The sequence below is a fragment of the Engystomops pustulosus genome, chromosome 8, assembly GCF_040894005.1.
Source record: "Engystomops pustulosus chromosome 8, aEngPut4.maternal, whole genome shotgun sequence".
NCBI classification, from domain to species: Eukaryota; Metazoa; Chordata; class Amphibia; order Anura; family Leptodactylidae; genus Engystomops; species Engystomops pustulosus.
The window spans coordinates 16,917,720-16,945,582 of NC_092418.1; the positions used below are offsets into that span (position 1 = coordinate 16,917,720).

At 40.7% G+C, this 27,863-nt stretch overlaps 1 protein-coding gene and 1 long non-coding RNA gene across 6 annotated transcripts in view; one reads left to right on the forward strand and one right to left on the reverse strand.

Moving 5' to 3' along the window:
- The window catches only part of LOC140074768 (uncharacterized), a 147,596-nt gene that overhangs the window by 92,646 nt on the left and 27,087 nt on the right, over positions 1–27,863 (forward strand). Inside the window, exon 3 of one of the 3 annotated variants that reach the window (XR_011849267.1) lies at positions 18,495–18,757. The exons of 1 other annotated variant lie outside the window; for it this stretch is intronic. This is a non-coding gene — a long non-coding RNA (uncharacterized lncRNA). Of the gene's footprint in view, positions 1–4,462; positions 4,586–18,494; positions 18,758–27,863 lie in introns of those variants that run through there. One more of the 3 variants, XR_011849269.1, reaches the window with a different exon arrangement.
- CACNA1H (calcium voltage-gated channel subunit alpha1 H) overlaps positions 1–27,863 on the reverse strand; it is a 308,384-nt gene that overhangs the window by 66,753 nt on the left and 213,768 nt on the right. For all 3 annotated transcript variants that reach the window (XM_072119929.1, XM_072119927.1, XM_072119928.1), the window contains exons 11-22: positions 18,515–18,666; positions 15,632–15,817; positions 14,597–14,714; positions 9,110–9,265; positions 6,253–6,343; positions 5,489–5,697; positions 4,887–5,321; positions 3,873–3,973; positions 3,117–3,240; positions 2,662–2,730; positions 2,399–2,583; positions 450–576 (exon numbers count right to left, since the gene is read on the reverse strand). In XM_072119929.1, the coding sequence (XP_071976030.1) occupies positions 450–576; positions 2,399–2,583; positions 2,662–2,730; positions 3,117–3,240; positions 3,873–3,973; positions 4,887–5,321; positions 5,489–5,697; positions 6,253–6,343; positions 9,110–9,265; positions 14,597–14,714; positions 15,632–15,817; positions 18,515–18,666 (1,953 nt within the window). The remainder of the gene's footprint in view (positions 1–449; positions 577–2,398; positions 2,584–2,661; positions 2,731–3,116; positions 3,241–3,872; positions 3,974–4,886; positions 5,322–5,488; positions 5,698–6,252; positions 6,344–9,109; positions 9,266–14,596; positions 14,715–15,631; positions 15,818–18,514; positions 18,667–27,863) is intronic.

Here is a 27,863-nt window from a genome sequence, read left to right on the forward strand (position 1 = left end):
TACAATTTAGAGTTGTTTTTGGAAAGTTGACAGCAAACTGGTTTGGACAGACTTTGCATTGGTTTTTCTGGATCTAACTATGGTTTTGGTGGACCTTAGCATAATTATGGTGGATCAAAGTGTAGATTTCATGGATCTTGATACAGTTTAAGTCTATCTATAGTTTTGGTGACATGCTTTGGTTTGAAAACATCTACAGTTGTTAGGGATCTTGGTTTGGCTTACGTGGATTTTGGAAATGGTGTGATTTATGGTGGACCTTGTGGTTAGGTTTGAGGACATCTTGGTAATGTTTAGGGGGCATGAGTAAATTAAGCTATAGTATCAATCTTGGTAAAGTATGCTATGAGCTTGATGGACCTGTGGATTATTTTTGCATTATTGGTGGATCAACCATTTAATTTCCATTTTATTTTTGAAAAGCACAAGATAAAGTTGTGGTTAAGTACCTGAACTCCTAAAATCCCAAAAATGATGAAGAAGGCGCAGCAGATAAGGACAATATTTCCGATAGGTCGGAGGGATGAAATTAAGGTTTCCACCACAAGTTTCAGCCCCGGTGCTCTGCTGATGACCCTGTGGTAAAGACACAAATAAGAGGAGGTCAGGACACCAATAAGGAACCCCAATAGAAACACCCTTCAATAAATAAAGGGAGACTCAATGTAACAAAATAACGTAGCATCTATGATATTTTAGAATTTTTTGTTGACTACGTTATGGTACATTTTGCTTTCTCGACTGTTTCCGTCTGGTTTCTTCATAGAGTCCCACATGTTATTTCCATCCACCAGCGATGTGTGTATCTGTCTTGAACCGTCGGCCCCTGTGGACTTGAGGAATCTGTTTGTGAACAAACATTGTAACGAGTCCCTGAGTTTCTGCCTCTCTCCTGGGATCGGAGAGGTCACCAAACAATTCCAGAGCTTTTTCTCTAAGCCAACTTATTCTAGCTCGCTGCTCACGACGTCTAATAAAATCTCAAGACGACTCGGGGAAAATGCAAGCCCTAACCTGCTGGATTCAAGAGCTGCTACTATTAACCCTGTATTGTCTCTTCGTGGAGCTGAATAGACTCAAAATCAGTACTGCTTTAAGGGGATGTCCAGTTTCAAAATCCCATGGTCACCTCTGAGTGAATTCTCACATGTCTGACAACAGATGGTGGTAAACTGTTGTCTGTTTCCAAGGGAAACCACTGACTTCTGAAGTCTATGACCAGAGATATTGGAATGACCTGAAGGACCCATGGACTGGTTAGTGCTGCCTTCATTGTTGGGGGGTGGAGAGATATGCCAATTATCTACCACTTGACCCCTGCTGTGCCCTATTAAGCATTATTCATCTTTTCCAGGAAGAATTAGCAGCACATTGAGAATATTTATAATAGGAGGTCTGGGCGGCATATGTGAAAGCCTGGAAAATACTGCCATTCCTACTTACAAATTACATTAATGGAATAGCGAGAGCTTCTTGCTGGCAAGCACAATCTGCCCTTGACAATAAAATTATATTCATTCATGTCAAAATACAGCGCTGAGCTGAAAGATCCTATTAGAGGAGGAGAACTCGTGCCAAGAAAGTGAGACGACTACGCAACATCTGATTAGGGCGTGGATATGCTACAATGCAGAGAGACACCGATTTATTGGACTCGGACCACTGAACCTTGTCATCTGTCCTGAACACCACTTCTATAGGTCCTGCCATTTTCAGGTATATAGCCGTTCATAGGTAAAGTGGACCATTTACCACCTCCATCAATGCCATCTTTGTTGCTTAGTTAATTTTGGCACAGTTGGAATTCGGTAGTCCTCACCGTTCCAAAACAATCATTGCTGTTAGTTATGTCATCCCATATAGACATTGGTGCCATCACTGATGTACTGTAGGCCCACCAGAGGTGATGGTGCTAATGACCCACCCTCTATCTATAATGGATCTGTGCTTCTCCATGTAGGATGTAAAATAATATATAACATTTGTGAATAATCCTACAAAACCAGCCCCATTTGTCAAGGTATTACTCAAGGGAGCTCGTTAGGTGATGAGTTTAGGACCAAAGATATTGATGTCGATGGTCCACCCTCCATCTAAGATGGACCTGTCCATCTCCTTGCCTCATCGATAAGATCTAATCTATAATATTTGTGAACCACCCTATAAAAATTAGCACCTTGAGTCAAGTGATTTACCCAGGCACCTCCGAACAGGTCATCTAGATCTCATAGACCTTATGAGTAAGAGTCTGAGCCCTAAGGAGAATTCTCTGGTAGGCAAGCTGGTGACTCTCTTAGAGAGAGAACCATATACTTGGGTCCCCACAAGTTATGTACAAGATAGAGTTGCCATGAAATCGGAGTCTATTATTTATACTTTCTAGAATAAAATACGGTACCTCAATGGACGCAGGGTCCTCAGAAGCCTTAACACTCTCAGAATCCCCAAGATCTTGGCTCCTCCAGCCGACGCTAAGGACACAATGATATCAATGATGGACACAAACACCAATACTCCATCAAGCACGTTCCAGCTACTCTGAAGATAAGCGTGTTCTCCTGAGAAGAAACCCAAAGCGACCACCTGAGACAAAGAAGAGGTCATCAGAAGACAAGGAGGCACGAGAAGCATCTCAAACACCAATGGGCAATGTAACGTTACCTTAATGGTCATCTCCACCACGAAGATCGCCGTAAAGATGTAATTAGAGACGCTCAGGAAGATTCGCTCCTTTGTAAATAAAACAATGTAAGAAAGAAGATGATGAGAGGAGAATTACTGCGCTCCACACCATCTAATTCTGTTAAATAGAGCAGAAGATCTTATAATCTAACATTTCATTATTCCACCTAGGACGGGAAGGAACATAATGAAACCAATTTCCCGAGATTCTCTTCTCAATTTCCAGCGATTCCTCTCATTACCATTACTCATCAGATAAAGTTAATATCTCTGAGCCAAATTTATAATTTCTAAACCCTCCTCTGCCACTTGATTTCCATCTTCAGCACAAAGATATAAGAAACCTACCAACATCTCACAGGCTCAATCATGGCCCCTGAAAGTCAAGACCACATCCTACCAGGACGTTGAGGGTCATGGTGTATGAAACTTACCATGCTGTTTGGATCAATATCTGGTCTTTCTAAGGCAATGGTGATGCAATTCAAGAAGATGAAGACGAGAACCACATGGTCAAACATCTTGTGGGCGATAACCTTTTGGCACATCATACGAAACCTAGTCAAGGAGACGATATAGGAATATCAACTGTGTTCTACAGGCAATGGCAGTGAGGGTGGTGGTGGCAAACATGAAAGGGTGTCAATAGACATGGTCAGTGACGTCAATGGAGCGCCTCTACCACTGGAGCGGTTCTACCTCTTTGAGCAGCTGAAGGGGAGGAGTGTTGAATATTAGACTCCTCCTATGGATTGGGCATCAATATTTTGGTCCCAACCTTTAACATGTCCATTAATGATTAATTTTCAGAGTTGGTACCAGCTCCCCATCCATTGTACATGAAGGTGCCCTGACTGTCCCTGGTGTCAAATGTTGGGAGTCAAAGGATTGGGAGTGTTGAACGTTAACATGCCAGATTGCTTTGGACTCAGAAAAGGTTAACGCTTCCAGAGGTGTGTGGCGGGTGTGTATGGATCTAAAATATTCAGCATAGTTATATTTTTGGGTGTATAAGGTAGTGGCAGCATTGTATGACAATGAACAACATGGTGGGAGGACACCCGGAGACAACTCCATTAAGCAGGTAGATACTTGAGACAAATATTATCAACCAACAAAATGGAGAGTCGTAATGTACATGTGGTGGGAAGGCTGGTTCAAAGAGTGGGTCTTGAGTAATGGAGTCTTACTGGTTTTGAGGAGCAAACATGTAAAGTGACCAATCTTCGTGAGTCTTGCACCACTTGGGCTTGTAAGGCTCGAGTATCTTGCGGAGACGGAAACAGTAACTCTGCAAACATAGAAGAAAGGAGGCAATGAAGTCCACATCCAACATATCATTATACAGGCGGTCCCCTACTTAAGGACACCCGACTTACAGACAACCCATAGTTACAGACAGAGCCCTGTGACCTCTGGTGAAGCTCTCTGGATGTTACTATAGTCCCAGACTGCAATGATCAGCTGTAAGGCGTCTGTAATGAAGTTTTATTGATAATCCTTGGTCCCATTGCAGCAAAAAATGTTTAAACTCCGGGGCCAAAAAATTTTTTGTCTGGATCTACAATTATAAAATATACAGTTTCGACTTACATACTAATTCAACTTAAGAATAAACCTCCGGTCCCTATCTTGTACGTAACCCGGGGACTGCCTGTATATGCCATTAGACTAGAGGGTATGGCTATAGGGGGAGCAGAGGTGGTGGTAGCACCCAGGTCTTCTATCCCAAACATCAGGATTACATAAAGTTTCTACACTTTGTCACTTTGTTCTGTAGGTCATTCAACCCCAGAGTTGAAATCAGAATGTTTTCTTGATAGAAAATGAAAATATCCAAATGAAGAGTAACTGAAAAAGGAATGAAGAAGATGGATTCTCGTTATTCTAACGTTGTGATTAATTAGCGGAATGTGATGTAACCAAGGAATAAAACTTAATTGTGTTGTATTTCCTGTACGAGTATTAATTAGTTGCTGGGTTACTGCCGCGGTAAGCACACTATGAAAGGATTAAAACAATGAATGTATATTACTCCACATATTCCTCTTCCCAAACGAATCATTAACGAAGAAATAATTAACAATGCTGAGCTTAGCTACAGAGATGTTCCTCAATAAGAGCATCAGCTTCCCTTGAGTGATGTGTGTGGTAGAGCACAGACAACCCGCTGTGACACCCTGCCCTAACCTAGAAGGACTTACGTCTTCAAGGTCGTCCTCGAAATCCACAGGGTCTTCTTTGTGTTTGTCCACTCTCAGGAACAAATCGCTGGGGACATGCACCATCTTTCCATTGCAGTCTTGGTAGTCTGCAGGCACCATGGCCAAAGGGCTGACGCTCAACGAGTGTCGTAAGGTGGGGACCTGGAGGAGTTCTGGAATGTCCAAAGACCCTCGAGTGTCCAGAGATCCTGCCCGGCGATGGAGGGATATCCTGCCCATGGAGCTGTTCTTGCAGTCATCAGAATCCTCATCAGTGCTGCCCTTACCCTCCCCAGAGAGGAGAGACTCCCTTTCCCCAGTTTGGCTCTTTTTCTTGATACTTGGTGCCCGACCCAGGCTGTTCCAGCTAGAGCGACGGCTCCCCCAGTTGCTGTAGGTGCCCCAAGGTGCACACGGGGAGCTCCGGACACTGGCCTAAGAGGATGTAACAAAATCATATGGAAAAAAATTCTTTTAGAACTTTCTACTATCTTCTCGACGCTACAATGGCACATTCATCATTTATCTTTACTTTGGCCAAAAATGTCTCACTTATGGTTCCAAAGCGATGATATATACTATACACTGGAATGGCAACCTACCAGAGACTTCTGATCACAGATCGATGGATCTACAGACACATTGCTCCCCCTTCTCGAATCCACAAATGTATGAATGGAGTCCATGCATGGAGAGCTCTTTGGCGTGGGCATGGGTGTAGCCGCTGTACGCATAATGATGGGAGGGGGCATCGCACTGCGAGGATCCAGGTGTCCATTTGGAGTCACTGCGAGGGAATACATCTTCAGCTCTAGGAGAATAAAGGGATAGAGAATAGTTAGAGAGACCTTCTTCTATATCATGGAGACATCTTAGAAAACAGCAGATACTGCTATTCCCCTAAGTACAACCCTTCATTCCTGATGGAGAAGGCCTCTTACCTTCACAGTAGTTGTGTCCAACCCAACCCCATAATTGGTTGTAGACCAATTGTGTCACCCAAATGGTTTGACTTTGGACCAGAATTGAACTGATTTTGTATTATCTCAGGGAGCTCCCTGGTTTTCACCCTTTAACCCACTGGAAGATCACCAGGTCGCTACCTCTTGAAGTGGTCCCAAGCCCACGAAAGAGAGAGAACGGACTATGTGGTCCTGCTTGCCGCCGTAGGGCTAGAACTTTTATATGAATTCATATTATGGAAACCACAAATGTAGAGTCACATTTTGGAGACCCCTGCTCTAGATATAGGGACTATTCCAAATCTTATCAAAGACAACTTTAATATAAAATGACCCAACCTTTATTTTTTGGTACTGCAAATTTTTTTTTTATTAAGGAAGAAGCTTTCATATATTATTATCACCTGTTGCCCGCAGATCTTTCAGCTTTTCCAAATCTTCATCAAAATTGGTAGAGACTTTGTCCTCGTCGGTGTCTGACCTTGTGGCATCCCCCTGGAGATAGAAGGATGACTGATGGAATCATAGAGTAGATGGTGGACTCGCTTGACATCTGACAAGAACAACACAGATCCGACTACTGCTGCGTCGGCAACTTCTGCAGCTTTATCTCCGTCTGATGGATGAAACGTCTCTAATCTGTTCCACACAGTCCTACCGATTCCCGGGATAAACCGTGTACAGTGTCAGCGATAAGACCACCGCTCGCTCATCCCTGGGTTAGATATCTACTCGTCAGGGGGCTCACCAGGAAATAGAGATATATTTGATGTTTAATGCTTTTTAATTGCATTTTATGATGTTTTGTGTTCACTGAACGTCTGCCATCGTCTACTGGATAACACATGTAGTCTTATAATCATGTAGGCACAGATAGTACTGCCTCCTGCTCTCTCCTGTATATTGCATAGCATCAGATTGTACATGTACTGTGTAAATTATATAAGTGCCTTCTTTTTTTCCCCTGTAAGCAATGTAGACACAGATAGTACTGTCTATCCTTAGAAGAGAATCTCCTTCCTGTACATAATATACTTTACACTCAGTGATACAGGTTAGACACTTCTCACTCGTATCTCTCTGCAGATAGTACTGTCTCCTTCTCTCATCCATTAAATTATCTAGACATGGATAATATTGCGACTTTCCCTGTAAATAAAGTATGTGTCTTGTCTCCCTTTAAAAATAAGTAGGCACATACAGTATTGCTTCCTTCTCTGTTAATTAAGTGGGCACAGATAGTACTGTTTCCCTCATTCTAGCTGTAAATTATGACAACACAGATAGTACCATCTCCTCGACTCACTGTAAACTATCTGTTTTGACATAATTTACAGCTAGAATCAGGAAAACAGTACTATCTGTGTTTTCACAATTTACAGTTAGAGACAGGGAGACAGTATTATCTGTAAATGAATAAATTACAGGTAAAGACGGGTGGCAGTACTATTTGCAGTCACATAGTTCTGTCTCCTTGACTCACTGTAAACTATGTGACTGCAAATAGCACTGATACCTGTCTTTACCTGTAAATTATTCACTCACAGATAATACCGTCTCCCTGTCTCTAACTGTAATTTATGAAAACACAGATAGTACTGTTTCCCTGATTCTAGCTGTAAATTATGTAAACTGAGTTTACAGTGAGTCAAGGAGATAGTGATATCTGTGTTTTCATAATTTACATCTAGAGACAGGGAGACAGTATTATCTGTGAGTGAATAATTTACAGGTAAAGACTGGTGGCAGTACTATTTGCAGTCACATAGTACTATCTGCTTGACTCACTGTAAACTATGTGACTGCAAATAGTACTGCCACCTGTCTTTACCTGTAAATTATTCACTCACAGATAAAACTGTCTTCCTGTCTCTAACTGTAAATTATGAAAGCACAGTTTACAGTGAGTCAAGGAGATAGTACTATCTGTGTTTTCATAATTTACAGTTAGAGACAGGCAGACAGTATTATCTGTGAGTGAATAATTTACAGGTAAAGACAGGTATCAGTGCTATTTGCAGTCACGTAGTTTACAGCGAGTCAAGGAGACAGTACTATGTGACTGCAAATAGTAAATTATTTACTCACAGATAATACTTTCTCCCTGTCTCTAACTGTAAATTATGAAAACACAGATAGTACCGTCTCCTTGATTATTTATGTAACCTGCAGACTGTCTCTTCTGCTAAGTGAGCTCATGTCAGATAGTACAACCTCCTTGTCTCTCCTTGTAAATGTTGTAGGCACTGCTAGTACTGCTTTAAGGCCTGCAAATAGTATTGTTTCTCAGTAAACTAAGTAGGCACAGATAGTACTGGAGGATAGTAGAGCAGTTTTATCACTATCTTTTACTGAAGGCGAGCGCTAAATTTTAGTAACGAAGGTTAAAACAAAAGAAGCTTTATTAACACAATCCAAATCCCTCCTTTAAGTGTTACTTATCTCCTAATGTAATTTTGCGATTGGTGATACATCATATACTACAGTCCATTACTTTATTACAGCCATACAACGACTTTATCTTTTTCGGACATTTACGCTAATTTGATGTTCGCCGTTGGGGGGGCCATGTGCGATTTATCATATTAATGCCCCATCCTTCTGTGATCCTTGTAAAAACTTCACAGGATTGATGAATATTATGATGACTAAGCGACTTTTCTTTAATTAGGCGAAGACTTGGGTGATGTTAACGAGGTGCTAAAGACTGTCTAACACCCCCCTCCCCCCCCCATCCCACATTCCGTGGCTCCAAGGTTATTGCCAGACTTAGCTCATCACTTGGCAAATTCCTCCTGGTTAGCAGAAAAATGGGAATAGTCAGCATTGTCGGAGGGGGTCCGGGGTGGAGGGGGCTTCATTTCCTGGAAGTCTTGTCATTTTTATTATCCATTTCAGGCTCCATTTCGGGCCCATAATTCACAGAGTAGTCAGACTGTGCCAGCCGCCTCTATCATGTGCATGTAGATTGCGGTATTATGGTGACATGGATATATCCTGCCCCCTGAATGCTCTTGACTTCATCTTCAAAGTCGTGAAGAGGAGACTTCTCAATCTTCTTCCTACTATGCGCTACCTATAGCTGCCCTCATATGGAAACAGAACCTATAGCGACATATATATATATATATATATATATATACACCTTACAGTAGTCATTTATAACTACTGAGACTCCATACCAGACCCTCTATAGGGGTATCAAGCACAACTTCTCTCCTACCTACTCACTACCAGGCAAATCGACCTACAGAAACTTACCTCTGCCTGGAAGCCTTCCACCAGAATGGCCACCAAGAGGTTAAAGAGAACGTAATTGCCGAATGTCATCAGAGCCACAAAGTAAAGAGCCGCCCAGGAGGAGGTGGAGGCCATTCCATTATACAGGACCATGTTCCAGTCCTCCTGAGTAAGAATCTAGATGACAAAAAAGAGAGAAAAAAAGAGGGCAGTATTATAGTAGTTATATTCTTGTACATAGGGGGCAGTATTATAGTAGTTATATTCTTGTACATAGGGGGCAGTATTATAGTAGTTATATTCTTGTACATAGGGGGCAGTATTATAGTAGTTATATTCTTGTACATAGGGGACAGTATTATAGTAGTTATATTCCTGTACATAGGGGGCAGTATTATAGTAGTTATATTCCTGTACATAGGGGCAGTATTATAGTAGTTATATGCCTGTACATAGGGGGCAGTATTATAGTAGTTATATTCCTGTACATAGGGGCCAGTATTATAGTAGTTATATTCCTGTACATAGGGGGCAGTATTATAGTAGTTATATTCCTGTACATAGGGGGCGGTATTATAGTAGTTATATTCTTGTACATAGGGGGCAGTATTATAGTAGTTATATTCTTGTACATAGGGGGCAGTATTATAGTAGTTATATTCTTGTACATAGGGGGCCGTATTATAGTAGTTATATTCTTGTACATAGGGGGCAGTATTATAGTAGTTATATTCTTGTACATAGGGGGCAGTATTATAGCAGTTATATTCTTGTACATAGGGGGCAGTATTATAGTAGTTATATTCTTGTACATAGGGGGCAGTATTATAGTAGTTATAGTCCTGTGCATAGGGGGCAGTATTATAGTAGTTATATTCTTATACATAAGGGACAGTATTATAGTAGTTATATTCTTGTACATAGGGGGCAGTATTATAGTAGTTATATTCTTGTACATAGGGGGCAGTATTATAGTAGTTATATTCTTGTACATAGGAGCAGTATTATAGTAGTTATATTCCTGTACATAGGGGGCAGTATTATAGTAGTTATATTCTTGTACATAGGGGGCAGTATTATAGTAGTTATATTCTTGTACATGGGGGGCAGTATTATAGTAGTTATATTATTGTACATAGAGGGCAGTATTATAGTAGTTATATTCTTGTACATAGGGGGCAGTATTATAGTAGTTATATTCTTGTACATAGGAGCAGTATTATAGTAGTTATATTCTTGTACATAGGGGGCAGTATTATAGTAGTTATATTCCTGTACATAGGGGGCAGTATTATAGTAGTTATATCCCTGTACATAGGGGGCAGTATTATAGTAGTTATATTCTTGTACATAGGGGGCAGTATTATAGTAGTTATATTCTTGTACATAGGGGGCAGTATTATAGTAGTTATATTCTTGTACATAGGGGGCAGTATTATAGTAGTTATATTCTTGTACATAGGAGCAGTATTATAGTAGTTATATTCTTGTACATAGGGGGCAGTATTATAGTAGTTATATTCCTGTACATAGGGGGCAGTATTATAGTAGTTATATCCCTGTACATAGGGGGCAGTATTATAGTAGTTATATTCTTGTACATAGGGGGCAGTATTATAGTAGTTATATTCTTGTACATAGGGGGCAGTATTATAGTAGTTATATTCTTGTACATAGGGGGCAGTATTATAGTAGTTATATTCAGGTACATAGGGGGCAGTATTATAGTAGTTATATTCTTGTACATAGGGGGCAGTATTATAGTAGTTATATTCCGGTACATAGGGGGCAGTATTATAGTAGTTATATTCTTGTACATAGGGGGCAGTATTATAGTAGTTATATTCCGGTACATAGGGGGCAGTATTATAGTAGTTATATTCTTGTACATAGGGGGCAGTATTATAGTAGTTATATTCTTGTACATGGGGGGCAGTATTATAGCAGTTATAGTCTTGTACATAGGGGGCAGTATTATAGTAGTTATATTCCTGTACATAGGGGGTAGTATTATAGTAGTTATATTCCTGTACATAGGGAACAGTATTATAGTAGTTATATTCTTGTACATAGGGGGCAGTATTATAGTAGTTATATTCCTGTACATAGGGGGCAGTATTATAGTAGTTATATTCCTGTACATAGGGGGCAGTATTATAGTAGTTATATTCTTGTACATAGGGGGCAGTATTATAGTAGTTATATTCTTGTACATAGAGGGCAGTATTATAGTAGTTATATTCTTGTACATGGGGGGCAGTATTATAGTAGTTATATTATTGTACATAGAGGGCAGTATTATAGTAGTTATATTCCTGTACATAGGGGGCAGTATTATAGTAGTTATATTCCTGTACATAGGGGGCAGTATTATAGTAGTTACATTCTTGTACATAGTGGGCAGTATTATAGTAGTTATATTCTTGTACATAGGGGGCAGTATTATAGTAGTTATATTCCTGTACATAGGGAGCAGTATTATAGTAGCTATATTCTTGTACATAAGGGGCAGTATTATAGTAGTTATATTCTTGTACATAGGGGGCAGTTATATAGTAGTTATATTCTTGTACATAGGGGGCAGTATTATAGTAGTTATATTCCTGTACATAGGGGGCAGTATTATAGTAGTTATATTCCTGTACATAGGGGGCAGTATTATAGTAGTTATATTCCTGTACATAGGGGGCAGTATTATAGTAGTTATATTCCTGTACATAGGGGCAGTATTATAGTATTATATTCTTGTACATAGAGGGCAGTATTATAGTAGTTATATTCCTGTACATAGGGGCAGTATTATAGTAGCTATATTCTTGTACATAGGGAGCAGTATTATAGTAGTTATATTCTTTTTACATAGGGGGCAGTATTATAGTAGTTATATTCTTGTACATAGGGGGCAGTATTATAGTAGTTATATTCTTGTACATAGGGGGCAGTATTATAGTAGTTATATTCTTGTACATAGGGGCAGTATTATAGTAGTTATATTCTTGTACATAGAGGGGCAGTATTATAGTAGTTATATTCTTGTACATAGAGGGGCAGTATTATAGTAGTTATATTCTTGTACATAGAGGGGCAGTATTATAGTAGTTATATTCTTGTACATAGGGGGCAGTATTATAGTAGTTATATTCTTGTACATAGGGGGCAGTATTATAGTAGTTATATTCCTGTACAAAGGGAGCAGTATTATAGTAGCTATATTCTTGTACATAAGGGGCAGTATTATAGTAGTTATATTCTTGTACATAGGGGGCAGTTATATAGTAGTTATATTCCTGTACATAGGGGGCAGTATTATAGTAGTTATATTCTTGTACATAGGGGGCAGTATTATAGTAGTTATATTCTTGTACATAGGGGGCAGTATTATAGTAGTATATTCTTGTACATAGGGGGCAGTATTATAGTAGTTATATTCTTGTACATAGGGGGCAGTATTATAGTAGTATATTCTTGTACATAGGGGGCAGTATTATAGTAGTTATATTCTTGTACATAGGGGGCAGTATTATAGTAGTTATATTCTTGTACATAGGGGGCAGTATTATAGTAGTGATATTCCTGTAAATAGGGGGCAGTATTATAGTAGTTATATTCTTGTACATAGGGTGCAGTATTATAGTAGTTATATTCTTGTACATAGGGGGCAGTATTATAGTAGTTATATTCTTGTACATAGGGGCAGTATTATAGTAGTTATATTCTTGTACATAGGGGGCAGTATTATAGTAGTTATATTCTTGTACATAGGGGGCAGTATTATAGTAGTTATATTCCTGTACATAGGGGGCAGTATTATAGTAGTTATATTCTTGTACATAGGGGGCAGTATTATAGTAGTTATATTCTTGTACATAGGGGGCAGTATTATAGTAGTTATATTCTTGTACATAGGGGGCAGTATTATAGTAGTTATATTCTTGTACATAGGGGCAGTATTATAGTAGTTATATTCTTGTACATAGAGGGGCAGTATTATAGTAGTTATATTCTTGTACATAGAGGGGCAGTATTATAGTAGTTATATTCTTGTACATAGGGGGCAGTATTATAGTAGTTATATTCTTGTACATAGGGGGCAGTATTATAGTAGTTATATTCCTGTACATAGGGAGCAGTATTATAGTAGCTATATTCTTGTACATAAGGGGCAGTATTATAGTAGTTATATTCTTGTACATAGGGGGCAGTTATATAGTAGTTATATTCCTATACATAGGGGGCAGTATTTTAGTAGTTATATTCTTGTACATAGGGGGCAGTATTATAGTAGTTATATTCTTGTACATAGGGGGCAGTATTATAGTAGTATATTCTTGTACATAGGGGGCAGTATTATAGTAGTTATATTCTTGTACATAGGGGGCAGTATTATAGTAGTATATTCTTGTACATAGGGGGCAGTATTATAGTAGTTATATTCTTGTACATAGGGGGCAGTATTATAGTAGTTATATTCTTGTACATAGGGGGCAGTATTATAGTAGTTATATTCCTGTACATAGGGAGCAGTATTATAGTAGCTATATTCTTGTACATAAGGGGCAGTATTATAGTAGTTATATTCTTGTACATAGGGGGCAGTTATATAGTAGTTATATTCCTGTACATAGGGGGCAGTATTATAGTAGTTATATTCTTGTACATAGGGGGCAGTATTATAGTAGTTATATTCTTGTACATAGGGGGCAGTATTATAGTAGTATATTCTTGTACATAGGGGGCAGTATTATAGTAGTTATATTCTTGTACATAGGGGGCAGTATTATAGTAGTATATTCTTGTACATAGGGGGCAGTATTATAGTAGTTATATTCTTGTACATAGGGGGCAGTATTATAGTAGTGATATTCCTGTAAATAGGGGGCAGTATTATACTAATACTATACTAATAAAAGTCATCTATCTTGCAGCATTGGTCGCCATCCAGCCACACATTAGAGGCAGTGACAATAATAATCTCTATGATCTTATAAGATGTAGGAAGTTTCCCATTTCCTCTTCTTCCCTTGTTTTTGGTTACTTTCTTGCATTTCTTGGTATCGGTGCCAGGATCTGACTTTCTGCCTGCTCTTGGAAAGCATCAAAGTTATTTTTTTAATGAAGAAGTTAATGAGGCTTTGAGCGCCCACTGTGGAAATATGGCCGCACTTCTAACAACAGATTGTTCTAAATCCTCTTCAAAAAGAAGGAGATGAATGCGGGAATCTCGCTGCTTGTCTCGGTGGAGCGCGGGGGAGAGGGGGCCTCCGACTGTTCCTTTACTTTGTGGCCAAGACAAATGAATAAATACTAATTCTGGGATTAGTGATCTTGGATGTGACCCCAATGATTATCACATATTATCCTGATATTACACAGAGTCATATATGAGATTTCTTACACTGTCCAGACCGGTTAAAGGGATTGTCTACTCGAGGGACCACCTGCACTAGATAGCGCCCCCTACAGTCCATGGTTTTGGCTTAGTCTATAGGATTTAAGGATTGTTCTTACCTGGAAAACGGTCACGATGGCCCAAAGTAAGGAATCAAAGTTCTTCCGGTCAGTAATGGTGTCTCCATTGTCCGTCCTCAGGGTAAACTTACAACCGAAGAGGTGCATGCCAAGAATGCTACAAGGGGGGCAGAGAACATGGTCATATTAGCCAATCACCAGACTCATGTAAGATCACGGGGATGTTACAGGGACCTGTCAGCAGATATTACCCCATTAAACTACTAGTCCCCTCTGGTTGGGGATGAAATGTCCTGTCTTGAATTCCTTTTTTTTAATGTGAAATCTCATCCATTTACCTATTTAAAAAAAAAAATCTTCACCAAAGTCTTGTGAAAATGAGCAGAGAAGAGTCATATTTTACCAGAGATGAGTCAAGTTTAGGGGGTGCAGGGGGAGGATCACGTCAGACTCTATCGTCAGCTCTATAGCACCTAGAAACATGCTGCTGGTGTCATATCAAAGATAAGAATCTTGAATTTAAGATTACATTAGGATGTGTAGCTACAGACCTGGAGATACAGGCTCTGTGAAAGACATAGGCAGAAACTGGATCTTATTCTTCACCCCGCGTATATCCGGCTCTGTAGCTCCCAGAACCACAAACATGATGCAATCTTTAAGATGAGATTCCTGTCTTTAATATGACTTCAGCAGAAAGTTTGTAGGTCTTAAAAATCCAAAGATAGCATTGCCTGAAATGCCCCGCACGTGGTGCCTCTAAACTTGACTCATTTCAGGTTAAATATGACTCTTCTCTGCTTATTATGATATGACTCTTATAGGTAAATGGGTGAAATTTCACATAAAAGGGAATTCTAGAAAGCACATTTCACTGATCTGAGGGGGCTGGGAGTTATATAATCGGGTAAAATCTGCTGTCAGGTTCCCTACAAAGGGGCAGTTGTGAGTCCTGATAGTAGAATTAAGTTATCATCATATTTGGATGTCTTTCTATGGATGATTGCAGGTCATATAATAGAAGCAGGGATGGCACTGACGGGCAATAGGGATGTAGCAGAAATGATCCAGTACCTGAAGATAAAGATGAAGAGCATGAGTAGCATGCAGAACGTGGCCACATTGTCCATGGTCTTCATCAGGACCACCAGTTGGCGGCGCAGAGCCGGCATGAAGCGCACCAGCTTCAACACGCGAAGCAGCCGGAATGTTCTGAGCACAGACAGACCCCCGTCTGACTGTCCGATGATCTCCCAAACACTGAATGATGGGAAAGCAGTATAGCGGTAAGTGTCTCCATCAGTGGCAACCTACAGGCAATTCACTAGTCACGACATATCACTATGGGGAGAGAGGGGGGGATGGTGGGCGGCATGAGATGAGGCAGGAAGCTTCTACTGGTGACCCCCGAGACATATTGTCATACTATATACTGAGGATAATGACTGCACACAGCAAGCGCCTACCACTAGAGGGCCTGGGATGGCGCTATACAGCACCGTGTCATATATAGTACACAGGAGGCGGGGGTCACAACTCAGGGCACTGACCCCACCCATGTGATGGCGGAGTGGTAGATTACCCTAAGTTTACTTGTGAGCGTACAGACTGCAGCCCGTGTTATGTATATCCTGGAGAGATGTGTAATCAGACCTTTGTGTATGTTGTTAGTAGCAGCAGGACTGTTATATATGGATTTATATTCCAGGATTACACTGTGGTGTGCCCTCACACTGAAGCCAACATTATGTATTGTCCCTGGAGAGCTGTGTGATCAGACCTTTGTGTATGTGTTAGTAGCAGCAGGACTGTGATTATATAGATTTATATCTCAGGGTTATACTGGGGTGTGCTCTCACACTGCTGTGCTCTGTGCACTCTGCAGCCAGTGTTATGTATTGTCCCTGGAGAACCGTGTAATCAGACCTTTGTGTATGTTATTAGTAGCAGCAGGACTGTGATATATTGATATGTCTCTCCAGGGACAATACATAACACTGGCTGTGGTTAAACATTGTCCAAACTGATGACACATTCCCTTTAACAATTCCGGCTTCTCACTTTCTACAATTATCATAATTTTTTTAATTGAATATATTCTGAAAACAGACAAATCGAGTAGTTTCTAATGTTATTTAGTTCACTTTTGTGTCTGACATATAATTTATTGGTGGTGGCGCTGTTCCATTAAAGCCTATGAAAAAAATAAATCATTGGTCAAGTGGTGAGACACGGTACTGCAGGTGATATAAAAAAATGACAATAACCTAATTCAATATAAAAACAAAAAATTCTTTATTTTTATTTCTCTGAGATGTAGATCTCATTGGATCCTGACTATTCCCTTTAAGGGTGTGCGAGTCGTGCCGGATTAGTATTCCCGGTGACATCTCTGTGCGCCGCGTGTCGTGGCCTCCTTGGTCATGCACGGTCAGCCTGGTGACAGCGCTCGCTGATCACGCTCCACAATTACACTTACGTGGGACTGCCGGGAATTTTCCTAACAAGGGAATCAATTTAAGGAGGCGATTTCATTCTAAAGTCGTTTTGTCACTGAATAATCAGGGGGAGCATCTGCCGCGGACGCAGAAAATGAGTATTGACTTTTCCGGAGAGAGACAATCTTTCTTAGCGAGGGGTCAACGTGGACGAGGAAAAAGAAAGTTCATTCGGAGAAATAATGGCACGTACAAATACTGAGCTCCATTAGGTTTTTAAAGTGATCTTCTACTCCGGTGCGACCCCTTACAGGTTGAGGTATCTATACACTCCAGGAAACTATATATATATATATATACACTACAGACCCCTAACCGGCTGAACGCTTGGGGTCCTGTTATCCTGGGGTGACCTTCTACAGTCCAGGATTAAGTAAAAAATGGCTTCTTGCTTCCAGAAATTACGCCACCTGCTGGCTACAGGTTGTATGTGGTGGTATTGCAGCTCAGCCCCTTCCCCAAAATGGAGATTAGCTGCAATACGTGACCTAATCTATAGACATCCGTGATGCTGTAAACTTCTTACATGTGTTATCCATGGCCGCCTCCTATCTAAAATCAAATTTTATAATTATGCTAATGAGCCTGAAGAGATTTGGGGAGGGTTACCAGAGCCCCCCTGTGCTGTAGCTTAACAGGCTGTGCAGGAGCACCCCCCCCCCTTCCTATTGTGTCAGATTACATCAGGCAGGGGAGAAGTGCTGAGGGAACAGAAGGATAGACAGTGTAACAGTCTGTGAAGCTACTGCACGATGTTACAACTCCCACACAAGCTCTTCTGGCTCATTAGCATAATCTTAAAAGTTGACAATAGAATGAAGGAGTCCATGGATAGCAAATATAAGAAGATTACCACAGTCCCGGTGCCTGGATCAATGATTTAGTGCCCCTGGATTATCAGGATGATTTCCATTATTATTAAGTCATGTTAATGGATAAATTGTTATCCCCTCACTGGCCACTGGGGTCCTGTAATTGATGGAGCAGCAGGCCCAATGTTGGGTTTTCTCATTGAGAATGGGCGGTAGGATGCCTACTTACCTGCCAGTCCATCAATAAAGGGGGTGCAGGACTCCTGTTTTTATGGACCTAGTGGCCGGAGCCACCACGGATTGTTCCAATTAAATGTTTCACCGCCCCTTTAAGGGTGTCAGTCTTGGACATATAAACCAAATACTGTCCTTTTTCTAATACTCAGGATTATGCTGGGTATAAGACTGAGAAGGGGGCGGAGCATGACACCGACTGCTCCGCCCCCTTCAGACGTCCCATTTGGTATGACAAGGATTTAAGCTGTGTGGACATGTTGATGTGTGAATACAACTTGGATTTACTCCGGTAAACTAATTTTTGGATAAAGGGTTTGAGGAAAGGGGTGGAGTTTAAAGTGAAGCTCCGCCTTGCGTGATAATGAACCATTTATACTATTCCTTCAAAAGAGCAAAAGAGATTGAATCACCTGATGACGACGATGATCCCATCAAAGATGTTATACGGATTCTTGATGTATCCGAAGATTCCGAAGGCGAGGAGCTTCAGGAGCATCTCCAGGGCGAACATGCTGGTGAAGACGATGTTACTGATCTCCAGGGCGTTGGTCAGCTCCTCCGGCTGCAGGGAGGGAGAGGCATCATTATAGCAGTATCTCAGCAAGTATCTCAGCCTGTATCACCCTTAGATACACCCACTTCAGCACATACAATACATGAGCTTCTACTATGCCACTGTCCTATCCATATGTGCGGTCAATTACCGGTGCTCATTATCGCCCCCTACATGGAGTTATTAGCGCCCCCTACATGTCATTTTTATCTTTCTCTCCTGGACTCGTTTTGAATTTCTCATGTGACCCCCATTACACAGTATTAATTATTTCCGGAAGCCCCCCCCCCCCCCCCCCATATTTTTTTGGGAACGATTTCTCTCCTGAACTTAGTATCTGTGTCTTTCCAGCCTGTGACGCGTCCTCTTTGAAGAAGTGGCGTCCGCCCGAGTGTGAAGGAGCTAATGAGATGCCCAGCGGTTTGGCAGCGTTTCAGCGTTTCGGCTGCTCTATGGTCCGGGCACTTGGCCCAAAGCCACGGAGATACAGTAGCTATTACAGAGATACAGGATATATATATATGTCTGGGTGAGGCGTGAGACACGTTCATACTCGCCAGCTGTCCGGGGGCTGCCAAATGCCGCAGTATTTACTGGCATGAGAGTGAAAAATGACTTCCGACAGTCACAGAAGAAGCAGCAACGACACAGAGATACAGAGGTACATGGGTACAGATACACAGTATAAGGGCTCATTCACACCAACGTAATGGGGACCGATATGCAGCGCATATTGGTCCCCATTAATGTCTATGGCGCCTGGTCAGTTAGCACGAGTTGTCTCGCCGCATTGTGACCGTGTATGACATGTCCTATATTTTGCTGTGTTATGGACGCTCGCTGCTCTATGGAGAGGGGAGGGGTGAGCAGTGTGTGACTGTACGTTTGTAGCCTGCGTGTCCATACGCCGTGTGAATGTACCCTAAATGTGAAAATTGTGCTTCAATATCTCATTTATAGGCGGAGATATCAGCGACTGTCGTTACAGGCCCGAAGCCTGAGGCCGCACTACTAACAGGGAGCTCAAAGCAAGCAAATGAACCAATGAGAACTCAGCTTGCATTTTCTCACAGCTGTTTGTAAAATGAAAGCTGTGCTCTGATTGGCTGCCGTGAACAACTAAAACAATTTTTCTCTCAGAAACTTCTCTTGAACTACAATTTGTCCATTGGACCCCCGGCGCCCTCCCTTCCAATAACTACAGAACCAGTCACTAACAGGGTTCCTTTAAGACTTAAAGGAAATGTGTCGGTTCTGTAGTCATTGGAGCAGAAGGCGCCAGGGGTCCTATGGACAGTTTCTAGATGTAAAGGCCCGGGCTGCCATTGATGCTCAGTGTGTGACCCGATTGTCCTCTGTCCGGCAGAAAGATCTGTGAAGCGACAAATTAAAGGCCACATTGCAGAAAGCGTATTGTAGCCGTAATTCACTGGTGGAATCCGGACCAGAGAGAAGATGACATTAAAATAAAATGTGTCTCCAGGGGAACCTTCTGTTACATGCAAATGTCGTATAGCGCCACTATCTATAATTGGGGTTCTCAGGAAGATAAAGCGCAAGCCTCCTGCTTAATTAGACAAGGATTAAGAAATGGAACGTAATTACCGCAAAGCAAAATGTTACTCACTGCTCCGAGAGGAATCACCATATAACATATATATAATATACAGCAAAATACCGTCCTATAGCATAGACATACTTTTATTCCTGTACATAGGGGGCAGTATTATAGTAGGTATATTCCTGTACATAGGGGGCAGTATTATAGTAGTTATATTCCTGTACATAGGGGGCAGTATTATAGTAGTTATATTCCTGTACATAGGAGGGCAGTATTATATTAGTTATATTCCTGTACATAGGGGGCAGTATTATAGTAGTTATATTCCTGTACATAGGGGGCGGTATTATAGTAGTTATATTCTTGTACATAGGGGGCAGTATTATAGTAGTTATATTCTTGTACATAGGGGGCAGTATTATAGTAGTTATATTCCTGTACACAGGGGATAGTATTATAGTAGTTATATTCCTGTACATAGGGGGCAGTATTATAGTAGTTATATTCTTGTACATAGGGAGCAGTATTATAGTAGTTATATTCTTGTACATAGGGAGCAGTATTATAGTAGTTATATTCTTGTACATAGGGGACAGTATTATAGTAGTTATATTCTTGTACATAGGGGGCAGTATTATAGTAGTTATATTCTTGTATATAGGGGGCAGTATTATAGTAGTTATATTCTTGTATATAGGGGCAGTATTATAGTAGTTATATTCTTGTATATAGGGGGCAGTATTATAGTAGTTATATTCTTGTATATAGGGGCAGTATTATAGTAGTTATATTCTTGTACATAGGGAGCAGTATTATAGTAGTTATATTCTTGTACATAGGGGGCAGTATTATAGTAGTTATATTCCTGTACATAGGGGGCAGTATTATAGTAGTTATATTCTTGTATATAGGGGCAGTATTATAGTAGTTATATTCTTGTACATAGGGGACAGTATTATAGTAGTTATATTCTTGTACATAGGGGGCAGTATTATAGTAGTTATATTCTTGTATATAGGGGCAGTATTATAGTAGTTATATTCTTGTACATAGGGGGCAGTATTATAGTACAGGCAGTCCCCTACTTAAGGACACCCGACTTACAGACAACCCATAGTTATAGACGGACCCCTCTGCCCACTGTGACCTCTGGTGAAGCTCTCTGGATGATTTACTACAGTCCCAGACTGCAATGATCAGCTGTAAGGTGTCTGTAATGAAGCTTTATTGATAATTCTTGGTCCAATTACACCAAAAATTTTGAAACTCCAATTGTCACTGGGGCAAAAGAAAAAAAATTGTCTAGAACTTCCATTATAAAATATACAGTTTCGACTTACATACAAATTCAACTTAAGAACAAACCTCCAGACCCTATCTTGTATGTAACCCGGGGACTGCCTGTAGTTATATTCCTGTACACAGGGGGCAGTATTATAGTAGTTATATTCTTGTACGTAGGGGGCAGTATTATAGTAGTTATATTCCTGTACACAGGGGGCAGTATTATAGTAGTTATATTCTTGTACATAGGGAGCAGTATTATAGTAGTTATATTCTTGTACATAGGGGCAGTATTATAGTAGTTATATTCTTGTACGTAGGGGGCAGTATTATAGTAGTTATATTCCTGTACACAGGGGGCAGTATTATAGTAGTTATATTCTTGTACATAGGGAGCAGTATTATAGTAGTTATATTCTTGTACATAGGGGGCAGTATTATAGTAGTTATATTCCTGTACATAGGGGGCAGTATTATAGTAGTTATATTCTTGTACATAGGGGGCAGTATTATAGTAGTTATATTCTTGTACATAGGGGGCAGTATTATAGTAGTTATATTCCTGTACATAGGGGGCAGTATTATAGTAGTTATATTCTTGTACATAGGGGACAGTATTATAGTAGTTATATTCTTGTACATAGGAGGCAGTATTATAGTAGTTATATTCTTGTACATAGGGGGCAGTATTATAGTAGTTATATTCTTGTACATAGGGAGCAGTATTATAGTAGTTATATTCTTGTGTATAGGGGGCAGTATTATAGTAGTTATATTCTTGTACATAGGGGGCAGTATTATAGTAGTTATATTCTTGTACATAGGGGGCAGTATTATAGTAGTTATATTCTTGTACATAGGGGGCAGTATTATAGTAGTTATATTCCTGTACATAGGGGGCAGTATTATAGTAGTTATATTCCTGTACATAGGGGGCAGTATTATAGTAGTTATATTCCTGTACATAGGGGCAGTATTACAGTAGTTATATTCCTGTACATAGGGGGCAGTATTATAGTAGTTATATTCTTGTACATAGGGGGCAGTATTATAGTAGTTATATTCTTGTACATAGGGGGCAGTATTATAATAGTTATATTCTTGTACATAGGGGGCAGTATTATAATAGTTATATTCTTGTACATAGGGGGCAGTATTATAATAGTTATATTCTTGTACATAGGGGGCAGTATTATAGTAGTTATATTCCTGTACGTAGAGGGCAGTATTATAGTAGTTATATTCCTGTACATAGGGGGCGGTATTATAGTAGTTATATTCTTGTACATAGGGGGCAGTATTATAGTAGTTATATTCCTGTACATAGGGGCAGTATTATAGTAGTTATATTCTTGTACATAGGGCAGTATTACAGATTTCCCTTTGTGAAGGTAGCACATTATTATGTAGGTGAAGAGCGCAGCTCAGGAGGGCAGGGACTCGCTCACTTTCTCTGGGTTATTATGGCTTTCGGGAAACATAACTGACCAAGGACGTCCTTCGCTTATTACAAGTAAATGACTATGTTGGAGTTTTTGGCCTCTGTGGATATCAGTGATTTTTCTAACTGGACCCCGGAGCAATGAAAGTCTCTGTGCCAACAATGCACAGTGAAATGATAGTGTCACCCGCTCTATAACCCGGGCAGGAAGTCGCAGCTTCTCATCACCAGGAACAGATGCTACATATGACTAAGACATTGAATTAAACCTGACTCTCAAACTTTTTAAGCAAGTTTATGGTGTGAAATTTTTTTATTGCTTTGCTGTCACCTGCTCTTCCGACAACCCAACTGTGTTGTTAGGCCTCAGGAGTGATGAAGATCTAGGAAGGGTTCAGTACAGGGCAGGTGGCACATGTTGGTCCTAATTAGTAGGGGGTTAGTCCTAAGATATAAATCTTGAAATTAAGTTTATGACTCTATTTAAAGTCTCAGGTGTGAAGCGAAAGCTTAATAGGACTTCCATCTTTATGTGGACCTCCAATGTCCTCCACGGCTGTCATTGGACAAATCAGTTTTTAGTGCACAATGGGGCTCATTTACTAAGTGTCCGTCGGAAGCATTTTCGTAGGGTTTCCCGAATATTTCCGTTTTGCGGCGAATTGCCTTGGGAATTTGGCGCACGCGATCGGATTGTGGTGAATCGGGGCCGGCTTGCACGCATCAGAAATGGGGGGGGGGGGGCATGGGTGTCGGACAAGCCGACGGATTCGGCCAAACTGAGGAATTTAAAAAAGGAATTGTGTAGCAAAATCAAGCACTTACAAGCACCAGGAAGAAGAAGGTGAACGCCGGCGGACCTCAGTGTGGAAGCGACGGATGCAGGAACACGGGCGCACAATCTTAGTGAATCGCAGCGGACCCAAATCCTCATCGGACAACGCACCACGGGATCACGTCAGGACCAGGTAAGTAAATGTGCCCCAATGTTTGTTTTACTTATGGGGCGATTTTGAGACTGACATTTTCCCTTTAAGATGTAACAGATTAGGAAAATATACTCAATTTCTTCCAAAGACAGTGCCACACTTGTCTACAGGTCATATGAGGTATTGCAGCATTTCAAAGAAATGTGCTCAAATAGAGTCAAATAAAGGGGATGTTACTTTTTCCTCGAATCTTTGCTTCAAACCCCACAAATTGCCTTTATCCGTGAGTAATATCATTATGTCATGCGCTTCATTGCTCCCGGTTTTGTTCGCTCCATTTAGAGAAGAAAAATGAGTCAATAACGACAAAAAATGTACAGGACGGGTCTACCCTGAGCAGGACCCCAACTCCTATTGCTTCACATGACTGTTGTTACTCTGTAATGTCTTATTTTATTTGTATGTTCCCAAAATCTGTAAAGCGCTACAATAATAAAGATTATTATTATTACACTACAGCAATGAAACCCTCCGACTTGTCGGCACGCTTTTAATTAAACACTCCTTTCCTACAGAGGTGATAAGGCTTTCATTCCGGAGCCCCGGTAACCTAATTTTCGTAGTGCGGTTTTTGTTTACTTTTGACTTTTTTCGAGGCTTTTTCATTTCTCCGATTTGATTCCCGCGTTCAATAATCACCTGCAAAGTAACTTTCTACCTGTCTTCAATGTGACAAGAAAGTCATTAGGATGAAGGATGGAGAGCGGTATAAATTGAAATGTGTTTGGGAGATTTAGGCGGGTTGTGCCGGGGCGCGGGGAGGCGGCAGCCGCTATGTAATCTTGTGTTTCCACGGAATGTAACTGCTGTTGGTTTTAGCAAAACGGCTTTTATTGACAATGCAATAGATTCAGGCAGTAAGGCATAAATACCGGAAAATATACTGGCTGGCTGCCCGCCTGGAGGAGTAGAATGCCGAAATTTTTGTTGCCGCTTTTGAAAAAAAAAATTCCTTACGAAATGACGCATGACCAGAAACTAAAGAATTTTATGCATTAGCTGTGGGGGCAAAATAAAAGGAAAGTTTGTACCCTAAATGGAACTTCCAGGTATAATAGAAGGTTTTGTACAATAAATCTTACACATGCCCAAGCGTTTTTACGATAAAAAGTTTTGCCTGCTAGAAAAACTGAACTTTGCTTCTGCCTACGGAAAGAGATAGAAGTTCAACTAAACTTAGGGTGCAAAGTCTGAGGGAGTCCGGGGAGAGATCAGAAGCATTAGATGAGGCATAAGCTGGTAAAATTGTGTGGTCTCTCCTATAGGTCTCTCCTATAGTTGTCTATAACCAAGATAAAAATTTGATAAAAATTGGTCAAAACTGCCAATTTTGGCACATTGGCCAACCATCTTATGTGTATGAACCTGCCAGTGCTACCCCGACTCTCTGATGGAGACTATCCAGGAGCTAAGGACTGGGCAAACCAAATTGTGGAATTTTATTCTAGATATCTAATGTGTTTAGGAGCCTTACATCTTGAAACCAGAAGATATGTAGAATTGGTCCGAAACGGAAAAAAGTAATGGAGTTATTGAACGTAGTTTGAGCCAACAGAAGAACTAGTAAAAAGGGAGAACCAGAAGTTAATACTGTATGCAACAATCAGGACAGTAAAGACTGGAGTCAAGTTCATGACATGAAGAAGGCTCCGAGGCGTTGTGAGATTGCAGATGGAAACATTGTCCAATGGTTTCGTCGGATGGTGGGTTCCAATAGAGATCAACATGAAATATTATCATGGAACAACCTAAGATTCTGTTAAGAAAGTGAATCACTTGGGCCATAACCATCAGATAGATAGAATGAACAATGGACCGGTCAAAAGTGAGAAACCAAACATGATAAGTAGCTACCAGGACAATAAGGATGGAAGCCAATTCGGGATAAATTTGAGAAGAAGGCTTTGAGGCATCACGGGGCTGCTAATTGACAAACCATTAACTATCAAAAGGTGCTGCCTGTCTCTAAGGTTCAGGACCCATTGAGACCAGGACCTAAGAATCTTCCTAAATGAAAGGCTAAAGGACTGTATACCTGTTCATTCGGACCTTGGTTGGCCCTTGTCCTCAACTTTTCAGAAAATGAAATCAAAATCCTAAATGGAGAACCTCAACAATAAGTTGTTATGGGATACGTCATGTACGTTGGGTTAAAGAGATGAAAAGGAACATGTGGCTCTTGCATCCCGACACAATCCCATAAGCGCTGTGTGTCTCCCAGCCTCATAAATAAGTTATCTTGCCTCATTTCGAGGGTTGTATCATTGAAATCTGCCCGCAGCCATTGACGTCCTTCATAGAGAAACTCTTTCACTCCATTGTTCGTCTTTGCCGTAGACCTCGACTCCCGCAGCGACCTTCGCTTACGCCTGTGATCTTAAATGAAACGGTTACCAAAATCACCTCTTTTGAGGGACGGCGTAAAGTGCAAACGCATTAAAAAAAAAACTAAGGTGTGTGGGTGTTGGATCCAAAACGTTCTCCGACGTGGTGCAGCCTGTGCCGGTCTCGAATAAAGTCCTCTTTGAGGAACAATATTAATTTCCATATATCACCATATATGAATGTAAACGATGTGTTTATGTGGATTGGCGGTCTTATCTATGGGGGAGTCACACGGGGGCAACCAATGTCTCTTCGGGAACAAGAATAATTACCCGGTAACAACGTATAGTTAGCTCGCCGGTCTAATTAATAGAGGGTTTTGCCGGTAATTACCTTAGCCCTGACTGACTACCAGACAAGGGTTAACATAATAATGAGACTCGCGACGGAGATGACCCTACCGGTTATTTGTCTCCCGAAAAACCCAGACACAAAACAAGCTTCTCATTTAACAGGATTAGATTTGGCCGAGTGTTCAACAGAGCAAGCACTTGTTCTAATGACTGCTACGATGGCGAGCCACCCAGCGCTAATGAAGAAGTCCAGAGATGAAGCTCCATGTGCGGCGAGGAGACGGATGATTGCCACAGCCGTGATTGACTTGTAATGACATGTTTAGGAACCTGACTACTGTGCATTACGTCCGGGTGGCTGAGGCTTGGTCTATCAACGTAGGAAGATAAGGAGAAGGAAAGACTCAGAGAATCAATGAAAAGCTTCACCGGATTTGGAATGGATTCCGACTGCTTTGGTTTATTGTGTGTATAATACAACTGGTATTAAGCTAATCGGATTTTGCAATTGCTTTTTGACACAATGAGACCGCAATGTTTAATTTTGTAACTACTCTGATATTTTTTAATTCACATTTTCCTTAAAGGGGTGATTCTCTAAGGAAACAACTGTTTTAACAGAAGGTTTCCCCGATTATAAATTGATTGAATGGTATCCCACTGATAAGGATACCAGTGATCAGTCTAAATATGAGGTGGAATTCACTTTTTAAATAACCTGCAGCACCTCCGCAGTTGAGAGGAGGTATTACACAATTGGGTCCTCCAGAGAAAACATATGATGTTATTTATGGTTTATGCTTCCAACCCTGAATTGTTACTAAAGGACATGATAAGTATGTTAATCCCAAGGCAACACCATTTTAGATTTTAGATTAGGTTATTTGGTGGTGAAATAGTATTACATTTTCTAATTGGTGCCCAAATGTTCGGTTCACCATGAATGTAATGTCCCTTCTGGACAAAAAGGGATTGTGCATAAGAATCTAACATGCCTGATTCTCTCGGATACAGCCTCACATTGTAGATAAATCATTGTTTCTGCCAAAATCACAAAGTTCTGATGACTTTCCACTTGAGTATCCTTGTAATGAGAATTGTATCTCTGCCACACTCCATTCCAGCTCAGCTGCTTTATCTATTGGTATCACAAAGTCCAGTTTAGAGGCTCTGTTTGTAAGGTTACCTCTCCCCCTTGCTTTATGGTGAAGCTCTGCTGGTCCAAACTAACAGGAAGTTTGTGGATTTGCAGA